The sequence below is a fragment of the Episyrphus balteatus genome, chromosome 4, assembly GCF_945859705.1.
Source record: "Episyrphus balteatus chromosome 4, idEpiBalt1.1, whole genome shotgun sequence".
NCBI classification, from domain to species: domain Eukaryota; kingdom Metazoa; phylum Arthropoda; class Insecta; order Diptera; family Syrphidae; genus Episyrphus; species Episyrphus balteatus.
The window spans coordinates 57,238,377-57,258,842 of record NC_079137.1 but is presented as its reverse complement, the minus strand read 5'-3'; the positions used below and the strand labels follow the sequence as shown (position 1 = coordinate 57,258,842).

At 28.2% G+C, this 20,466-nt stretch overlaps 1 protein-coding gene across 3 annotated transcripts in view; it reads left to right on the top strand.

Annotated features, from left to right (window-relative positions):
• LOC129918579 (Y+L amino acid transporter 2) overlaps nucleotides 1-20,466 on the top strand; it is a 38,864-nt gene that overhangs the window by 11,129 nt on the left and 7,269 nt on the right. Inside the window, exon 2 of one of the 3 annotated variants that reach the window (XM_055999195.1) lies at nucleotides 9,655-9,992. In XM_055999195.1, the coding sequence (XP_055855170.1) occupies nucleotides 9,671-9,992 (322 nt within the window). In that variant the 5' untranslated portion in view covers nucleotides 9,655-9,670. Of the gene's footprint in view, nucleotides 1-9,146; nucleotides 9,993-20,466 lie in introns of those variants that run through there. The other 2 variants (XM_055999197.1, XM_055999196.1) reach the window with 2 other exon arrangements.

Here is a 20,466-nt window from a genome sequence, read left to right as displayed (position 1 = left end):
ACTTCTTAAACTTCATCGAACAGTTAACTGACTGTTTATTAGAAGACGGAAAAATCGGCTCTAAGAATAATTCTAAAAGCATATAATTTTTTACCACACACGGGAATCGAACTTCGTATCTGCTTGGTGGTAGTCCACCACTCTACCCACTCGGCCATCCTAGTATATTCATTAATGAAATCAAAAACTTAATCAGTTCAAATAGCAAAAAAATGTCAGAGCTAAATTATTCAATGTCAAAACCCAAAAGTGTCCGAGCTAGATTATTTAATATCAAAACCAAAAATCAAATACAAAACTTGGTAATTTCTGTAAAGCTCCTATAAATTCATTAAACAGACTTATCCGTAAAACAAGCTTTCTTCGTTTAAGTTTCTTTAAAAGTATTTAAACAACTTATTAGAAGTTGTTAAACAAGTCCGAACTTCTATAAGCAGTTAAATTCTGAAGCAAGCTCAATACAAGCTGTATAAAAAGTAGAACCTGGAAGATTTCAATTTACAGAAGCTGTTATGCTAGTTGGGATGTGTACATTCGTGAGCATTGATGAGATTATGTAACATTCGCGTATCAGAAATCAGAATACAATGCACGACGCTTATAAGAAACATCAAAGTGTAATATGTATTCTTATGACGGAAAGAAACAACTTTCTTCAAAATAAACTTTTTTTGTTAAAACCTTACCAACGCATATATGGTTCTTTTGAGAAATAGAAAATTAATTTTATAAAAACGCAACAATTACACCTGCACACAAAATAAAAAAAGTGTCATGTACCAGGAACCAGACCTATCTTTCTATATGTTTTTGGGCACGCTGAATTCGAATTTCAAGTCCGTTTGGCCCGAACACCCTTCAGTTTTGAGAAAAATGCAAAAAACTCCAAAAAAGTCATAAAAATCCAAACAAAATGCAGTCACAGCACAAAACTGGAGGGTGACCGGGCCAAACGGACTTGAAATTCGGATTCAGCGTGCCTAAAAACATATAGAAAGATAGGTCTGGTTCCTGGTACATGACACTTTTTTTATTTTGTGTGCGGGTGTTATTATTGTTTAAACCGTGTTTGTTATGGGTAATTTTTTAAAGGCTCATATTTTTCAAAACGAATTTTTCTTATGAACGACTAATTACTTATAAATAAATTAAACTAGATTTCTCTGATATTTTCCCTCATTTTATGCTATTAAGAACACGTTACCCGGTTTCTCGGGTACCCGCCACTTAAAATACCCGGGTACCCGCACATTCGGGTAATACCCGCATATTCGGGTACCCGGGTACCCGGGTATTTATCGAAACGGGTATTACCCGGGTAATATCAAGAGCCCTAATTTCAATTGTCCAACTGTATTAGCCTCAGAATTTTCTTAACAATAACAAATATCTATAGAGTTCAAAATATCAAGTTCATCTACTGATTCAATGACCTCATTAGCCGCTCCTAAAAAAGTTTCTGCTTTTCTATTTTATTTAGGTACCTATCTACTCGGTCAAAGACTTAAAAAAAAAGTTTATTGGAAATCATCTGTGTTAACCACAAATGAAAGTGAAAATATATAATATTTAATTATGGTATTTAAATACTTATACTTTTTACTTTAACAATTTAATATTAGAGAAACGGCAAAATGTCACACCCTCTCTTTCACTTGAGCGGGCTTTTTCACTTAAACGAACCCTGTTTAAGTGAAATACAATATTTGGGAATAAGAAAAGCGGATTTCCTTTAAGTGGGTTTTACTGTAGTTTAATTTTTGTATATACCTCAATTTAAAATTTAAAAAAAAAAATTAATTTTTTTTGTAAAATATGGGAAAAATTGACATTCTAGAGAATTCAAAGCAAGATTTTTTTTAAATCGTACAATAAACTGTATTTATGGTGGACGGGCATTTTTATCCAAAATAGAAATAATTTGTTCAAAAAAATCAATTATTCTGATGTAGGTATATGTACTTAGATTCTGACCCTAATTAATTTATTAATGTGTAAAAAGTGCTTAAATATGTAGGTATTTAAAATTTGAAGTTATTTATTTTTTCTTTAATGTTCATATATATTTTTTTTAATTCATTTTTTTTACTGTGCCACACCCGTTACAAAAATATGTCACACCCGTTACATTTTTGAATTGTTATAAAACCAAATTTCTTTATTTTCCTATTCTTAATATCCTTGAATTATATGGAAACGTAATTAAATTTTCTTTCATATTGATATCCACGACTATTCATTCAAAAATCTAAAAGTCACGTCTAAGAAGCACACTGAATCGATTTTCTAATGTCACACCCGTTACATACAAAAGAGTTTGTGATGTTGCAATACAGGTAAACAAAATGTTATTTTAATTATTTATTAACAATTTAATAAACCTATTACTATTAGGTTTGGAAGCTATTAAATACTTTATTTAGAAACAAAAAATGAAGTAACAGTCTCACACCCGTTACAAATTAAATACCTTAAGGCTATATAATCACTATTTCTAATATTCAAGGTTAGTTGATACCAATCAGTGTTGCCGCAGGCTTTTTTAAAAAAGTAAAAACATTTTTCAAAAAGCGTAACAAATGGGAAAAAAGCGTAACAAAATACAAAAAAGTCATAAATCGAATCTTATGTTAATTGAAAGCTTATTATTACGAAGTCTAGCAGGCTGCTGCAGCGAAAAAGAGGTTAAATAAAATAAACTAGTAGAATTTTCACTTTTCAAAAAGCAGAGCGAAATTTTTAGTTTGAGCTTAATATGAAGACGATACAAAATTGTATCAACGAAATCAAAATTTCAATATGCTTTCCGTTTTTCAGTAAACAGCTGTAGAAAACAATTCCGGACTATATGGAGAGTTTTCCTGGCCCTTTTTTCTATTATAAAGAAATGTGTTGACAGTTTGATTTTTATTTTTTTTTTGGTTCAAAAACGTTTTCTCATATTTTTTCTTGATTTTAATTTAATTTATTTTTTTTACTTGCTCTATAGGGCAAGTATTGGTTTCGTGTCGAAAAAAAAAATTGAGGTTTTAATCAAAACCAACATTACGATGATGGAGAATTCCAAAAAAGTGGGTCTCGCAATTCCGTCCGTGCGTCTGTACGTCTGTGCGTCTGTGCGTCCATCTGTACACATTTCCACAGCCTAAACGGGTGGATGGATTTTCTTCAAATTTGGTACAGATGATTTTTATGGAATTCTGAAAGTTGGTTTTTTTTTGTTTTTTTATATCTCGTTTAGAACGTATACCTCCCATACAAAAAAATACGATATTACGAATTTCTCGAAAACGGCTCTAACGATTTTGATTAAACTTTGTATACGTAATATTTAAAGCAGTGGCAATAAAACTGCATTTTTATTTTTTCTCAAAAAAAGTCAAATAACAAAAAAAAATTTTTTTCATTTAACATAATTTTGCCCTAAATGTCGGCTCTTCCCCAATATAAATTTTTTTTTAAATAGATCCAGCTTTTAAAATCTACAAGTAGACTAACATAAAAGTGCTTTGAGCTGCAAGAGCAAGTACGTGCGACCCCAGTCGTGCATTTTATTTACTTTGACATAATACTCGATGATATTTTTTCGTTATCATTTCGCTTACGACTTTGAGGACTTAGAAACTTTAATTTATTATTTTTAATTGTGCCGTTTTTGTGTAGGATTTTTCGTTTCTCATCTAGGTTTCAATTAATGAAGTTATTCTACTGAAGGCGGAGGGGAACTATTTATTAGGTTTTATATCTTTCTGAAAAATAGCCCTGCATTTTAAACAGTTTTGTCTTCTTGCGTATTGTTAAAAGATATTATAAACCCTCAAGATCTTTTAGATTATAGATACATTTTAAGATTGATAACTGTTACTTTCGAAACTAAGTGCATATTTTTTTATATTATTTTTTTTTTTTTTTTTAATTAATTTAAAAACGGAAAAGTAGAATTATTTATGAGAAGAATTTCTTGGCTAAAATTAAAAATTTTATAATATTAACACATTAAATTTTCCCAACTCCATCCATTTTGTCCTTAGCAAATACAAATAGGTATAAAAAAAATAGATTTAAAACGTTTTTACCATAAACAGATCATTGTTGCCTGCAATAGTATAAAATAGAATAGAATAAAAAGTAACATGGTAACAAAATTGTTGAATATTTCAAAAAAGTAACACTTTTGTTACACTTGTAACATTGTGGCAACATTGATACCAATCTACTTAGACGATCTTAACTAGGTAATTGTTCAGAATTAAGATGCTATCATTAAAATATCTTCCCAATCTTTGCAATTTTCATTAATACCCTGATATATCTAAACTTATCAACCAGTTAAGCTTAAACGACATAATTCTGAACTTATTTAATCTTCTTTATTTCAAGACTTCAATCTCTAGACAACAAGTTCATTAGCATACGAGTATACCGCAAAGCACAATGAAAATGAGACTAGTACTAGTTATAAAAAAAATGTATGTAAATTAACAAAAACATTTTCATAATAAAATACCAACAACACGCAAAGCAATAGTGAAGGTTTCAACCCCGATTGACCTTAACTTCTGCTTAATTGTCAACAGAAGCAGATTCCATCAAACTTAAAAAAAAAAAAAATAAAACACGTTAAGTTTAAACATCATTAAAAAGTCGCTAGGCACCAGTTAAATTGATAATAATTTGTTTAAAAAAAAAAAAAAAATCACCTGAATAAATATAGACTGCTTTTTTTTAATTCCATATTTATATCAAAAGTAAAGAGTATCAGTTTTTTTTTACCGGCAAAATAATTTTTGTCAAGCGACCAACAAACAATATCGAATTCTTGTTTCTTTAATGGATTTTTTTTTTCTTCAAGTGATTCATTGAGGCATATAAAAGAAATTACCTGAAGAAAAGGGAGGGTTCGTCAACGTTTGTTGTTAGAAATCAGATTTTTATTGTTTTTTTTCTATTCTTTTGTAGAGTGGAGTGGAATACCTACATAAAGAAGAGTTCATCGCATACGTAATCACAGGTAGACACTACATCACATTTTGGTTTCGATTCGGAAAGAGTTTTGCTTATTACAAGTTTGAAGAAATTTCGTCATACATTTTTTTTTGTATTGTTGAGCTGTGGGGAACATCTGCACAATGCGAATACCACTGCGACTGACTGCTTCTGCCACATGGTATTTTTAGAAAGAGAGAAATTGTAAAACTACTAACAAGAGACTATAATAATGGAATAATTAGTTTATACTATGTTCTCTTAATCAAGGGAAATTAAATAAACAAAAAAAGAAATAGAGTTACCAATGTAATAGAATTACTGTAGGAGCTATTTGAAGATTGTTATGATATTTCGGTCAATTTGAACGGTATTGGGAAACCATCCGTTTCCTATTTCGATATTGGATACAAAATTATCTATGTACTAGTACTTATATGAGATTTATTTTTAGGTTTTATTTTATGAGGAAATAAAAGAAAACAAAATTGTATCCATTGATAACGAAGAAAATGAAACAAGTATTTTTAATTTCATCAGCAAGTAAATGCTGCTCGGGTTCAAAATTTGAAATTTTTAGCGCCTGATAAATTTTTACCAGTTCTATGTTAGAGAATATTTGTTTCTTAAGCTAAGTATACACGATTGGAAAATATTCCAAAATCGGCCGATTTTTCCCAAAAAAAAATTTTACCAATTAAATCTGTCAAAAGTGACAGAAAAATAGGCAGCAAATCTTTTGCTTTGTTTGTACTTTTTTTCAAAATTTTGAATTTGGAAATATATTTCTATTCTTTAAAACAGGTTTATTTGAAAAATAATATAAAGGAAACATTTATTGGCCTTACATAAACAGAAAATTTTTAATTGGTAGAAATTTCAAAATTGTCAGCAAATTTATTGCTATCGGAAGACTTTCGACATTTCGGTAAATATTGGAAGATTTTCCAATCGTGTATACTTAGTTATAGCTCAAATAGATGATTTCATTTATGTATAGCTTTACTTAGATCTTTCAGTAACAATTTATTTTTTTTAAAATATTTACAAAATTCGTAAAAGCACTATTAATCTCTAGAATGCCACTTCTATTGGTAAATAGAAAATTGGTAAGCAAAAAATTTGAAATTGAGTACCGAGAGTTTCAGACAAATTAATTAATGAGTTTTTATGATTTACTCGTATATCGACTAAGATTTTTTTAACTAAATTTTTTTTTTTTTAAATAGGTATCTTGTTTAAAACGGGTATTTCACTTTTAATAGTTTTTTAATACTTTACGGACCTATCGCGATAATCTAAACTTTTTTCATATAAAAATATGACACGACTCGATGTTTCGATAAGGTTACACTTATCTTGGTCACTTTTCTCAGCAATTTTTATTTTTATTTCAAATACGGTCTCATAACTCTTCTATCTTAACGATTGCAGAGAATGAATATGAACTTGAACTTTAAATTCAAAATCAACTATTTTGCTAAAGATATTCGACTTTCACCCTCGATTATTTTATCAACTGATGTAGACTTTTTAAAATCCATTTTTAGTGTTGAATCAAAGCTTTGTACTTAATAATGCGAATTTTGTCCGGGCAACAATTTTTTTTCATATCCACTGCATTAGAACTTATTTTCTGAACTATCCTGTGTATCATTGCTATTCCTATTCCCTTTATAGAAAAAAAAATTATTCTTTTACATATAGAGCCGTTTTTTACAACATTATTTTAACTTTTTTTTGATATTTACATTAAAAAAACCATTTACTGCTTAAATTTTAACTTCAAATATGTATTTTTAAATCTAATAATTTTGAGCTTTTGCGTGATATAAGTTATTACGTGATATAGGTAACTATATCATTATACATATAAGGAGAGCTTGATAATGACAAAGTATAAAATAAAATTTATAATGAAAGCTGGCCACACGTGTACTTATGGTAAAAGTTGGTTTATTATATTAGAAGGATCTACTAAAACGACAGTTTTTTTTTTTTCAAAAACTTAATTTGCCATTTTTGCGTAAGTTTTTATGAAATGCAGACACACAGACCGAACACACATAAGAAACAAAATTTCAAAAAGTCATCAATACCGTTTTCAAAAACTAGGTTACAAAAATATTGAATTTTTCAAAAAATCTTGGTATGTGTTTTTCAAAAAATTCACATGACTTTAACAACAATACTTTTACTTTATACAATTTGAAATTGAAATCAACTACACAGTTCTATAACAGGTTCGGTACCGTTAAAAAGGATTCAAAAAGTACTTCAATTTAAAAAGGCAGGCGATATTTGCGACAGTATACACATTTTTTTTTTTATCAAAATCGTTACAGTGGTTTTTGAGAAAAATGAGCTTTATTGAATAATCCACTAATATGGCTCTCTTAAACAATCAAATTCCCCAAAACACACGAAAAAGTGTTCTTCTCGGTAAAATGGGATAAAATCAGACAGACAGGCAGACAGAAAAAAAGACCTACTATTTTCGTACAATGTCCGTTTAGATTTACACTGGTCAAAAAGGTTGTAAAGGTGCTCCAAAAACTCATTTTAGTCTTTCAAAAACTGTTTATATATTTCCGATATCTCTTTTATTGCCCGAGATATCTTAAATTAAAGTAATTCTTTGGCTCAAAAACAGCACTAGTCAACTTTTTTTTTGCCACAAGAATCAAAATATACTTTTCTTGATGTTTTTGATGGTGTTGAACTCGAATCCGAAGTCAGAAAAAACTAAAAGCCTCCGTTTTTGAAATATTACCGTTATAAAATGCTAAGAAAGTATTTTTCTTAACGGTAATATTTAAAAAACGGGGGCCAATAGAATATTTCTGACTTCGGATTATAGTTCACCAACCTTTAAACCTTCAAAATATATATTTTGGTTCTAGCGGCAAAAATCTTGTTGACTAGTGAGTGACTCAAAGCATTCAGATTGTACTATAAAAACAACAACATACAAACGAATATTGCATTTTAGTACTAACTACTTTTCTAATACTTTCTAATACCTTATACATATACCATCTACTAGACAGAGATGAGTATTTACTTCATATGTAGCAGATCTACTTCATTAATTTATTTTGATGTATCTGCTACGTAGCAACCTATTTCTACTTCGTTCAAAAAATTTTTTCTAACGAACAAAATTTCATTAAAGATGTGTCATCTTGTTTCATTTTTTGTTAAAAAAAATGCATTGTTAGTGCTCTTTAAGCACTGCAAGAATTTCACATCATATACATAAAAATCAAAGAAACATCCAAGATATCAATTATTTTATGTCACCGCCCAGATCCACATAATGGCTGTGGGTCCGGTTATGCATTTTGCATAATAATCAGACATCGGCTTTTAAAAAACAATCTTAGGTTATTATATGGCAGATGGCACATCTTTGCTCATGGAACTAAGACCAAGTCAATGAAAATAATTTTGTAATAAAAAACAAATTAAAAATCATTATAGCAATCACGGGGATGGCTTTTTGAGAAAAAAAATCTAATTTGTTATTTACGAGTGATGCGCTTTCGAGCCATGCAGGTCTCATTTAAATCGGTGCTGGGTTTTTTTTTTTTTAATATATTTATTTTTGGGTATTCTCCTTTGTTTTATATGTATATTTTTTTTTCCATTATCTGCTACATATTTTCCAAATCTACTTCGTTTTTTTGGGCAGTATGCTTCACTTTTCGGGCTTAGCATTCTCATCCCTGCCATCTACCTGAGCTAACTTACCTGATATTTCTCTTTAATTTCCTTTGATGTTTTTCAACATTGTCATCAACATGCATCAGCCCTTAAGTAGTTTGTAGTGTAGGTAGTGTAAGTGTTTACTTTCTACCTCACCAAAAACAAACCACCAAAATAATAAAATAAATAAATAAAATTATACCTACTCTACTCCAGAAGAGCGCCTTTCCCACCATATAAAGCATTATGCTTCCATGTATTTTTTTTTTTTTATAAACACTCACTTTTCGCAAAGCAAAATTCGGGTTTTCTCCCGATCCGAAAGCCACGCACCATTCTCATTCGCATTGAATTCAAGCATTCGAGGTAGCAAAACCTCATTGCTGTATGGTTCACTTTTATTTCACATGCCATCAGTTGAAGTTAGAGCGTCAGACAGTTTAGTTTGGTTTTGTATTTTATTTTTTTAAATTTCTGTCTGCCTGGTCGGTTAATATATTTACCGGCACTTTTATTATTTGTTAAGCTGTTTTATTAAAAAATTATTATTATTTTATGATTAACATTTGCTTGCAATAAAATTACACAAAATAATTAACCATTCCAATTACGTACAAAAGCTGGGTTGTTAAAATATTATCCGATAGTACTTGTATTATTATTTATATCGTGTACACGTGGTATAAGTTGAACGTCATCTTTTACTAGCAAAAAATATAAGAGAGACAAATAAAAAAAAAAAAAAGAGAATTTTAGTAGTTCACCACCGGAAGTGTGTTATTTGCATTAATCATGTTAAAATTTATGCAAATCGCTTATCAACTGATATCATTTTCCATCATATAGAATTCATAGTTTTTGAATTTCCCGCCCGAAATTTTGTATCTTTTTTGTTGTTATATTTCCAAAAAAGTGTTAGGGTTACCATAAAGTATTTTTAAAACATAAATTTTCATATAGATATAAATTGAAAATAATGGCTCGTGTTGAAATCGGTGATAAATTAGTGCCGAAAGCCGGATTTGATGGTCCTGATCGTTTGATGGCGGGTGTAGAAAGTGGTAAGGCGTTGAACGCCTCAAACTCAGATAGTTCTAGTGAAGGTGGATTTCGACTTAAAAAAGAACTCGGTCTGTTGGATGGTGTGGCGATAATTGTTGGTGTAATAGTTGGAGCGGGTATTTTTGTGAGTCCTAAAGGTGTGTTGTTGTATTCCGGTTCAATAGGACAATCGATAATAGTTTGGATATTATGTGGATTGCTGAGTATGGTGGGAGCATTGTGTTATGCGGAATTAGGTGAGTATTTCTAAAGTTTAATCTTATTTGTGTATTATTTATGTCAAATGTGAAACATTTTTTTATTTTCTCTATGGAATGCAATTTGTTTATTACATTTTTTCTTTGGTTTTAAGTTGACGTCATTAGATACGTGTTGAATGGATAGGTTTGTGGGTGGATTCGAATTGCAATTTGTTATTGATTTTGAACTGAACCTCTTTTTAAGTTGAATATGATTTTGAGATGTCTCGTTTTCTCATATAGTTTTTTTATGGAAAAATTGATACCTCCTATGGGTGTAAGAAAATACAGACAAGCTTTTGATTCCAAAAGCATTCTATAGAAGTCCTTGCCATTGGATTAAATTATTTTAAATTAGAAATCGAGAACTACTGAAACATTAAACCAACTTGTTGTTCACTAAGCCAATTTACCAATCAAACACGATAATGAACAAATTGAATTTTTGCATGTAAGCTGATCAGGTTTTATAAATCTACACCACTATAAAAAACTAACTAATTGACTTCGTGATTAAGCATTGTTTGCATATATATTATTTGTAGGTGTATATAATAATATATTTTGGAGTAAGTAATAGTGCAAGTTTATTTTTTGATTTAATTAAATTAAAAAGTTCAATGATCAAATAAAATTAGGTATCTTATTCTGTACAAACAAGATTGAATTGGTTTTAAAGTAGTTACTAAAGCTGATTATAATATCCTTAACAGCAAACAGGGTGTTTTTTAATGTTTCTATTTCTTCCATGTTCTTTCATGAGACATTTTGCTCTTTTGCTTTTTTTTTTAAGTTATTTCTTACCTATATTTGCATTTAAAGAAAATATTCATTGCAACTAAAAATATTTTGCATTAAAAAAAAGTTAAACATATTTACAATGAAAATATAATTTTGATTGCAATAAATGAACAAATAGATAGCCAAAATTGTAAGAAATTCGACGAATATTAATATAGCATAGGGGAGAGTGGGGCAGTTTTGAACACGGGGTAGAGTAAGTTCTGGTAATGTGGTATAGGTTGGTAATGTGGTACACATTGTTTTCTAAGAAACTAAAGATAATAGAAGGGCGTCTCTTGAAGCAAAAGGGTACACCATTTGTTTAACGAAAAATGCGTGCTCAAAAACACGAAAATATTCCATACCTTTCCAAAAATTGATAAATCTTTATAAACGGTTACGTGGACTTTTTTTGGGAGCCTTACAAATGCATACACATGCGTTTAAAAAACAATATTTACAAAAACCTTTTTTTTAAGTAGAACAGTTTGCTATTGATTCACGTGATTTCGATGTGAGTTTGGTTCAAATCTAACTTTTAACATATTTTTTAGTATGTTTTGTACAATTTGACAGTTTCCGCTAATGTGGTATACTTACAATACTCTAATGTGGTATAGTAAATTCCTTTAGATTATGCCAACAATGAAATTAAAATTTTACCTTAAATTCAACAAAACACAAGTTATCTTCTGTGTTTTTATCTTTCATTCTTAATAAAAACAAATAAAAACAAATAAAAACATCTTTCTTGGTTATTTCAAAAATGAAGACACTCACAAAATATATAATATTGTATTGGAAAAGAGTATACCACATTACCCTCCACTTTCCAGATGTGGCATTTTCGAGGTCATTGCACATTTTAATATAAAACTTTTTTTCTGAAACGAAAAACCACTGCAAAACATTTATAACATGGAAATAATATACATCTTCACAAATTTTCGATTAGTTTGATTCAATATTTTTCGAAATATATTCCAAAAAGAAACATGTATACCACAATACCCGACTTTACTCTACATTTGAACACTGCATATAAAATTTTAGTATATAAATCTTTTTTAGAAGTATTTCGATATTTGAACCCGTAAACACGATATCCATAAATGTCAATGACTTTCCATCGTTATCTCGGCTGGCTTTCAGATTTATAGGTGGAAGGTGATTTTTATAGTGGTTTTGCGTTACTTCAGTTTTTTAGTTGTAAGAGTTTAAAAAAAAAATTGGTACGTGATTTCAAAACGCAATACAATTTTTGTTAATGGTTAATGAATTTTAAACTAATTGACGGTGAATTTTTGAATGAATATCTTAATGTTAAATATTTATTCAACATTTTATGTCGTTGACACAGTTGGGGCAGTTTTGAACATGTTCAAAACCGCCCCGAGCAGTTTGTATCAGATATTTTAAGGACACTTGAATGTGTTTTATTTAATAAATCGTAATGTTCTTATAAAAAAAAATAATGAAACCAGTATTTGTGGGAAAAAATTAAAGAAAAAACGGGAATATGTACACTAATTGAAGATTTAAAAAAATGCCCTGAATTCTTCAAGTTCTGCTAGACTGTTCTCGATGAGAACTCGATTATATACCGCTTAAGCGTTATAGAAATTAAAGTCAAGCTACCTACACCAATTAATGCTCCTGATACATGAAGAACATCCGCTTTGTTAACATTTGGATTTAATGTCTAGAAATATATCTATGTCAGAGTTGTAAAAGATTGCAATCTTTTTTGAATGCAATCTTTAATGACTTCAATCAAAAGATTGCATTCATTGACTTACATTTGAGACTTAGACTTCAAATTTTGCAATCACCAATCATTTTCCATGAAATGATTGCAATCTTTTTTTTTCCCCAATCAATTGACTGCATTCAAATGATTGCAGTCTTTTGGGACTGCATGCAGTCTTTGCATTCTTTTTGCAATCTTTCCATTCCTTGGCAGTCTTTGCATTCCTTGGCAGTCTTTTGCATTCATTTGCATTCCTTGGCAGTCTTTTGCATTCATTTGCAGTCTTTTGCATTCATTTGCAGTCTTTTGCATTCATTTGCATTCTTTTGAATTCTTTTGCATTCTTTTGCATTCTTTTTGCATTCTTTTGAATTCTTTTGAATTCTTTTGCATTCTTTTGCATTCTTTTGCATTCTTTTGAATTCTTTTGCATTCTTTTGCATTCTTTTGCATTGTTTTGAATTCTTTTGCATTCTTTTTGCATTCTTTTAACACACCCACACCAAACGTATGGATTTCACAAAAATTTTAACATTTTTTTAGTTCAAGGATGAATTTGATAGTTTTAAGAATTAAGTTCAACTATAGTAGGTATCAAGGTAAGCCTCGGAATGAATTCTAATAATAATATTTTTTTTTGCTTAATCTCTTCGTTTTGGCATTCTATAACTTACCTCAAAAATCTCATGTTCGGAGGTCGTGATTTTAAGGCCAAACCACAATGGTATTATATAAACATATGATACATGATTTCAGAGATATGTTTTTGTTATGATTGTTAATGATTAATGGATATAAAAGCCTTCATGCAAAATTTGGTTACTCTACCATAATTTTTAAAGGTTTTTTGGTAGTAAGTTTGCAAGTGTTTTGATAATATAGGTTGAAAGATGAAAAAGAGTTAAAACTTTTTTTTAGAGACGTCAGATTTCCTGGATTTTAGTTTTTTTTTTTCATTATTGAATAATACCATTGTCTATTATTGCTCATTTCGAAAATCATAATTTTGTTGTTTGGCCTTAAAAATCACGACCTCCGAACATGAGATTTTTGAGGTAAGTTATAGAATGCCAAAACGAAGATATTAAGCAAAAAAAAAATATTATTATTAGAATTCATTCCGAGGCTTACCCCTTTTTCACTTTATTTGACTATACTATTACTCCTGCACAGACATTGATACTATAGTTGAACTTAATTCTTAAAACTATCAAATTCATCCTTGAACTAAAAAAATGTTAAAATTTTTGTGAAATCCATACGTTTGGTGTGGGTGCGTTAAAAGAATGCAAAAAGAATGCAAAAAGAATGCAAAAGAACGCAAAAGAATTCAAAAGAATGCAAAAGAATGCAAAAGAATGCAAAAGAATTCAAAAGAATGCAAAAAGAATGCAAAAGAATGCAAAAGAATTCAAAAGAATGCAAATGAATGCAAAAGACTGCAAATGAATGCAAAAGACTGCCAAGGAATGCGAATGAATGCAAAAGACTGCCAAGGAATGCAAAGACTGCCAAGGAATGGAATGATTGCAAAAAGAATGCAAAGACTGCATGCAGTCCCAAAAGACTGCAATCATTTGAATGCAGTCAAATGATTGGGAAAAAAAAAAGATTGCAATCATTTCATGGAAAATGATTGGTGATTGCAAAATTTGAAGTCTAAGTCTCAAGTGTAAGTCAATGAATGCAATCTTTTGTTGGGATTGTGTAACTGAATGGCAATGACTGCATTCACAAAAGATTGCATTCTTTTACAAGCCTGATCTATGTATATTGAAAATTAATCTATTTTACTCTGAGAAGCATAAATGGTATGAATATCATTTTTCTAAGATGTATTTTAAATGAATTTTTCTCGGTTTTTGTTTTTCTTTTAAACTTATAAATGTGATGAACTGATAACTATTTTTAATGTTATTTTTTCTGAGTTTTTATTATTTGTTGGTTAATTGAATATGATATAATAATCAATTTGGAGTTTTTGTATGTTCTTATTAAAAAACTAATAAAAAGTTAAGTATTATTTATTCCTTACAACGAAACTAATACTGCTGTTCAAAAGTGCCCCTTCCATGTTCAAAACTGCCCCATACATGGGGCACTTTTGAACATAAGAGCCTATATTTTTTAAACATCAAAATTCAATATAAATAGTTTGTTTAACTAACCAAATGTTCTTTGAAATCGAAGTTCAATGTTACTGTTCAATGTTAGTAAACTTTACAGATCAAGAAAACGAACATATTTCGTTCAAGCAGTGGCGAAAGCAAAAAGTGTTCAAATGTGCCCCACTCTTCCCTATTTTTAGTTGCAAAAAATATTTTATTTTTAATGCAAACATTTTTCAGTTGCAATAATTTTTTTTTTAACGCAAATTTTTTTCAGTTGCGATATATATTTTTTTAAGTGCAATTTTTTTTTTCACTTAGTAATATGTTTTTTTATTGATTTTATATTGTTTTAGGCTCTTTTGGTTTTGGAATACGAATAAGTAAAAGACTATTCAACTCTTTTAAGTGTTTTTTATAATTTTAAAATATATTTTTTTATACAAATTTAATAAAATTTAAAAATAAAATGCTTCACTGTTTTTAAGTTAAAAATTACTCAAAACGCTAAGGATTTTTAAAAATCCACTAAAGATTATTTTTATTTGAATTTCATAAGAAATATAATTAAAATTTAAAGATTATAAAAAAATTGTATTATTGTCTTGAGAAATTAATAGAGATTCAGCTATCAAAACTTCTTGTTGTAGGAAATTGGATGAGCTTCACCTTTGTCATTTACATTTTTACCCAAAAGGAAAGGAAGTATTCAATTCGTTTATATTTTTTACTGTAGATTTAGCCATTTCTGAAATAATACGGAATTAGCAATGAAAAAATAGCTTTTGTGGCCTGTCCTGCCTGACTGGTGCAAGTTAAAGTTACGTCGTAAAAACACTTTTATAAATCATTTAATCTTGACTAACTTTCGTTTTGGCTCGTTGAATGCAGTTGAGTTTTACAAATTTTAAAAACTAAAACTCAAACTAACGTGTATTTCACAATGGAGGGCGAGTACATAATATGTATTAATTTTAAGAGCTCGTATTTGTTGGAATTTTGTGTTGAGTATGACCAACAAAATTTTTAAAAAGAAGTGAAAAATAAAAATGCTCACCAAAAGCAAACCACCCTAACCATAGTATACACTGATAATTACATTTCCTATGGTATAATAACTTTGCTCATTAAGTTTTTTTAAAAAATATTAGGTTTTTAATAAATTAAAGTTGAAAATTTGTACCTACTTTCCTTCTTAAGAATAAGTCATTTTAAAGAAGTTTGGAAACAATAGTTTCAAATGTTAAGTCTACAACCCGTAAAACTGGTAGATGGATAGACAGAACTTGGGAAACAATTTTTTAGCATTATATAATATATTAACGTTAAGGTTGTTTTTATAATTTTATTAAAAATATATATTTTGTCTGTGCAGATGTATTCTTCTTAATATGTTATGATAAAAAAGAAAAATCCGAAATGAAACGGGAATTTAATTAGTTCTATAAAAAAAAATTACCATATCAATTTTTTCCCAGGTTCTAGGTAAAAAGCTACAAAATGCATTTTATTTCCCCAAGTAATTTCTTTTTAAGCTTAAGTTTTCTTATGAAAAATACCTAATGATTTGCAAAAACAGGTTCTGCTTCTGTAAGGAAACCCCATTACAGTAGAGCGAAGGTAAGGTATAGTTACCTGGTGAATGAAGGTATATGTAATGGTAATTTATGCATTCATAGAAATATAGAACTAAAGATAATATAATCAAACGTGACTGACTATAATGATGAATAAAGTCCCTTTGTTCTGTATTTTTGTATTGGCCATTCAACTCATTTTGAAACAATTACTCCCGTATTTTAACTTATTTGGAGTAACTGCTAATTTTTTAAAAAAATTAATAGCAATAGGAAAATAAATATGATAACTTTAAATTTTTTTTCTCTAGAAATGGGTATTTTGTAGAAAGGTAAATGTGCGTTTTCGAAATCAATAATTTTCATGATATTATATGAAATCAATTAACAAAAAAAACAACCAAAGTGATTTTTGAAAAAAAAAAATATGACCTTGAATAATTTTAATTAATGTTGGCAGTTAAAAATAAAAGTCAATAGGCTTTTATTTTTAAATATTGATCTAAATTTTGTATTAGACTCGTTATTATATTTAAAAACTATAAAAATAAACTTAGCACGTGTTAAAATCCAATATTATTTTACCAAACAAAAATATTCACTTCCTTCTTTCTATACAAAATCATATCTATTAAAATACAACCTTGAATGAGTAACGACAAAACAAAAAAATTCTTATCAGTCAAATAGACACCGAAACCATAGTCAAAATACACAATTATATGATAATTTCCATAATGCATATCGATTTTTTTTTTTTTTTTTGAATTCTTTCTTTAAAACAACTTTTAATGTTTATTATTTTGTATAGATATGAGTAGTAAAATGTGGCAGTGGCATACCGCAGTCATTTTCCTTATAAAAAAAAAAATAAATAAATTAATACAAGAGAGTATTTATTATTTAAATGTATTCAAAAGTTGTTGCCAGCTCGAATTGGCATACTTATAACTTAGTCAGTTAGTTATTTTATTTTAATTCTAGCTAGTACGTTTTGGTTTAGCAGGAGTATTTTTTTTCAACCATGCAAACTTGTTGTTTAGACATTTCCCTAAAAGAGTGGAACAAAAATTACACAATTCAAGCACATAAACGAGGTTTTGAAATTCTTCACCTTATTTGGGTTTTTAATTCATAATATCCTTTTTTAAGTAAAAGTGAAGTCTATAAGTAATAGAATGATTAAGGAATGTGGTTTGTGGCACACTTATCATACGAATTTATAATTCTGCAAGTAGAATATTTCTACCAACTTTATTTTCATCAAAAGTCGTCAGTTATAATTGGCTTGTTTGAAAATTTTGTAGATTGATTCAGACATTATCTGATTATAATTTTTCAATGTAGGTACTTTCTAGTTGTGTCTTGGGGGTGGTATTTTTGTTAATATAGCATATATTAAATAAACTTAAAAAAAAAAAAAAACAATATTACTTTGTTTAAATTAAGACCACCTGAGTTAATTTCTTTCTGAAAAACGTTATTTTTAGTACCTACCTTCTACTTCTATGCTATTTTTATTTGCCAGATGTACTATTTAGACAGTTTTTTTTCAATTTTAAAGAGTTTTGCTTACTTTTAACTTATTTTTGCTAACACGTTTTAAATGTTTATAGTAAAAAATACCACCCACATAAAATTGTATTTGAATAGGTAGTAGGTATTTGACTTGTGTGATGTTTTTCTCCATCAAGTATGCTGTTTTGCTTTGTATATTTCCAAAAATTTTAAGTTAAGGTAAGAAAAAAATAAAACTAATTGATCTGGAGAAAAAACACCAAATATATCTATCAATTGTTTTCTTTTTGTGTGTGCAGACCTACCTTAACCTTGCCATGTGTTCATACAAAGTAAACTATTTCCGTAGACAGAAAAATAGTAAGAAAAAAAAATATCAATTGCTTAATAGATTGATTTATGACACAATAAATTGGCCATGAAGCATGTCAATAAAATTTGGATGTTTACTAAAAACGGATTATGTGAAACATTTTTTCTATGTAAGGTACAGGTACAATTATGGTGTTTTGTGTGTATTTCGATATTTAACTTTAGAACTATGTAAGTTGCCGAAAATGTGTTTACATAACCTCAATTTTATGTTTCCCTTCTCGGACAAATATCTATTATGTAGGTAGTTTTTGTAAACAAGTGGATTTATGTACCTATTTACATAGAGCAATATCTTATAGTGAACAGGTGTTTTTTTTTTTTTAAAGGAAAATGAAATTTTTTTTTAAGTGAGAATTTATAAAAATTATTTAAAGAAATTTTGAAAATTATTTTAAATTTTCAAATTTCTCCAAGATTAAAACAAACTAGGATATTGTTTTTAATCAAATTGCATCAATAAATATATTCCAAAAGGGGTTTTAAAACAATTTTTTGGGAATTTTCGAAGTATGTATTTTTGTTTAAGACCATTAATTTTTCTACACCAAAAAATGATATGATATGATATGATTATCATATCATTATGAAATTTTTTTAATTTTAAGTTGATAGTGAAGATTTAACTTTGAAAATTTAAATTATCAATATTGACTAGATTTTTTTATTGCCGATCATATTTTCTCAGTAATTCATACATTTTACGTCGAAAAAACATAAATTAGTACAAATTAAGAGTTTTTTATTTAATATTTTTCAATAATTTGGAATGAGAAACAGATGAAAAATTGATATGATAAATTGATAAGTAAATATCAAAAAAAAATTTCAAAAATGTGATATTTAAATATTATCCTTATAATAAAAATATTGTTTTGATATTTTAATTGTCATAAAACACATTTTTCAGTATTTTTTGATAATATTTAAAAAAAAAAGTTAATTTGATATTTAAAAAATGATAAATTGATATTGTTTTTTTTTTCGGTGTAAAGGACTTAATTTTCAATACAAAGTTTTTTTTTTCGATTTTAAATTAGTTCAGTTTTGTCAGCTAACTAAACACGGAACTGTAAGACCCTTTTTTTTTATATTTTCATGAATCTATTATATATATTAAAGTTTGGTTTTGTGTACGTTCGCTAACCGGCCACACCGGCTGACTTATTTTCTTAATTTTTCTTTTTTAATCAAAGAGGTATAAGAGGAGAAGGTTTAAGGCAAAAAAAAATTAAAGATTTTATAGGGTAAATAGGGGTAACACGACATTGAAAAAAGAGGCTATTTTCTAAACGGTAAGTCGTAAAGAGTTGACTTTTTTTTTAAATGATAGACAAATTTATTCAATAATTAAAAAAGGTATTGAACAAATTCAAAAAAATTTCAAAACCAAGTTGTGAAGGTTTTTTTGCAGTCATAGATCTTCGACAAAAGACTAATTAGAGGTACGCAAAATTTTGCACAGAAATTTGAGTTACACCATGAGAAAGATATTAAAAAAAAAAATTAGGGGTCTAAAACGGATTTTTTTCATAGGCCCTGTATTTTGAAATAAAAATTTTTGAAAAACAACCTAATTTTTAGGGACATTTTTGAGTAGTCTTTTATTTTTTTGGAATTTTTTAAAGTCTGCAAAAAATCTCAAACTTATAGGAAATATAGGTTTCAATCATGGGCATGCATGTACAAAATTTGAATTTTTAAAATGATTTTTGACCGAATAACGGGAAAAACAAGTTTTTTGTATCAAGTTTTTTGGCCATATTTTACATAGGCCACTTTTGCTGAAAGTTTAAAAGTGAATATTTTTAAACTCATTTTACTAACTTTTCAAGTTTTGATTCCCTTTTTCATTTAAAATGTTAACTAATTATAAAGTCGAAAATTAAAAATAAATACAAAAAATGGCGGAACGAAGTCCGTCGGGTCAGCTAGTATATGTATGAATCCAAATGTCATGTTTAATTGTTATACAGGGTGTCCCACAGTAATTTTTTTTTTAAATTCTTACTTTATTTTTTATTTGTTTATAAGGTTTACTTATTTTAAGAAAATAAATTATTCGCTACTCCATAACGTATTTTTCTAAAAAAAAAATGATGCCAAAGTAAAAAAACTAAATAATAAGAATACAAAATAATTAAAATGAACTTTGATAAAAATTTCAGGGAAATCAGGATAAAGTTCTGAGACAAGTTATTAATAATTCTGTTTTCGAATAAAACAAATGAAGTTTGCCAAAAATTGAGCCATTCTAGTTAAGCCAAATCGAAAAACATAAAAAATGTTTTTAACTCGAAAACAAGCCAAATTGAGATAATTTCCTAAAAATTTTCTCGAATTAATTACCACTTTTTCATCTG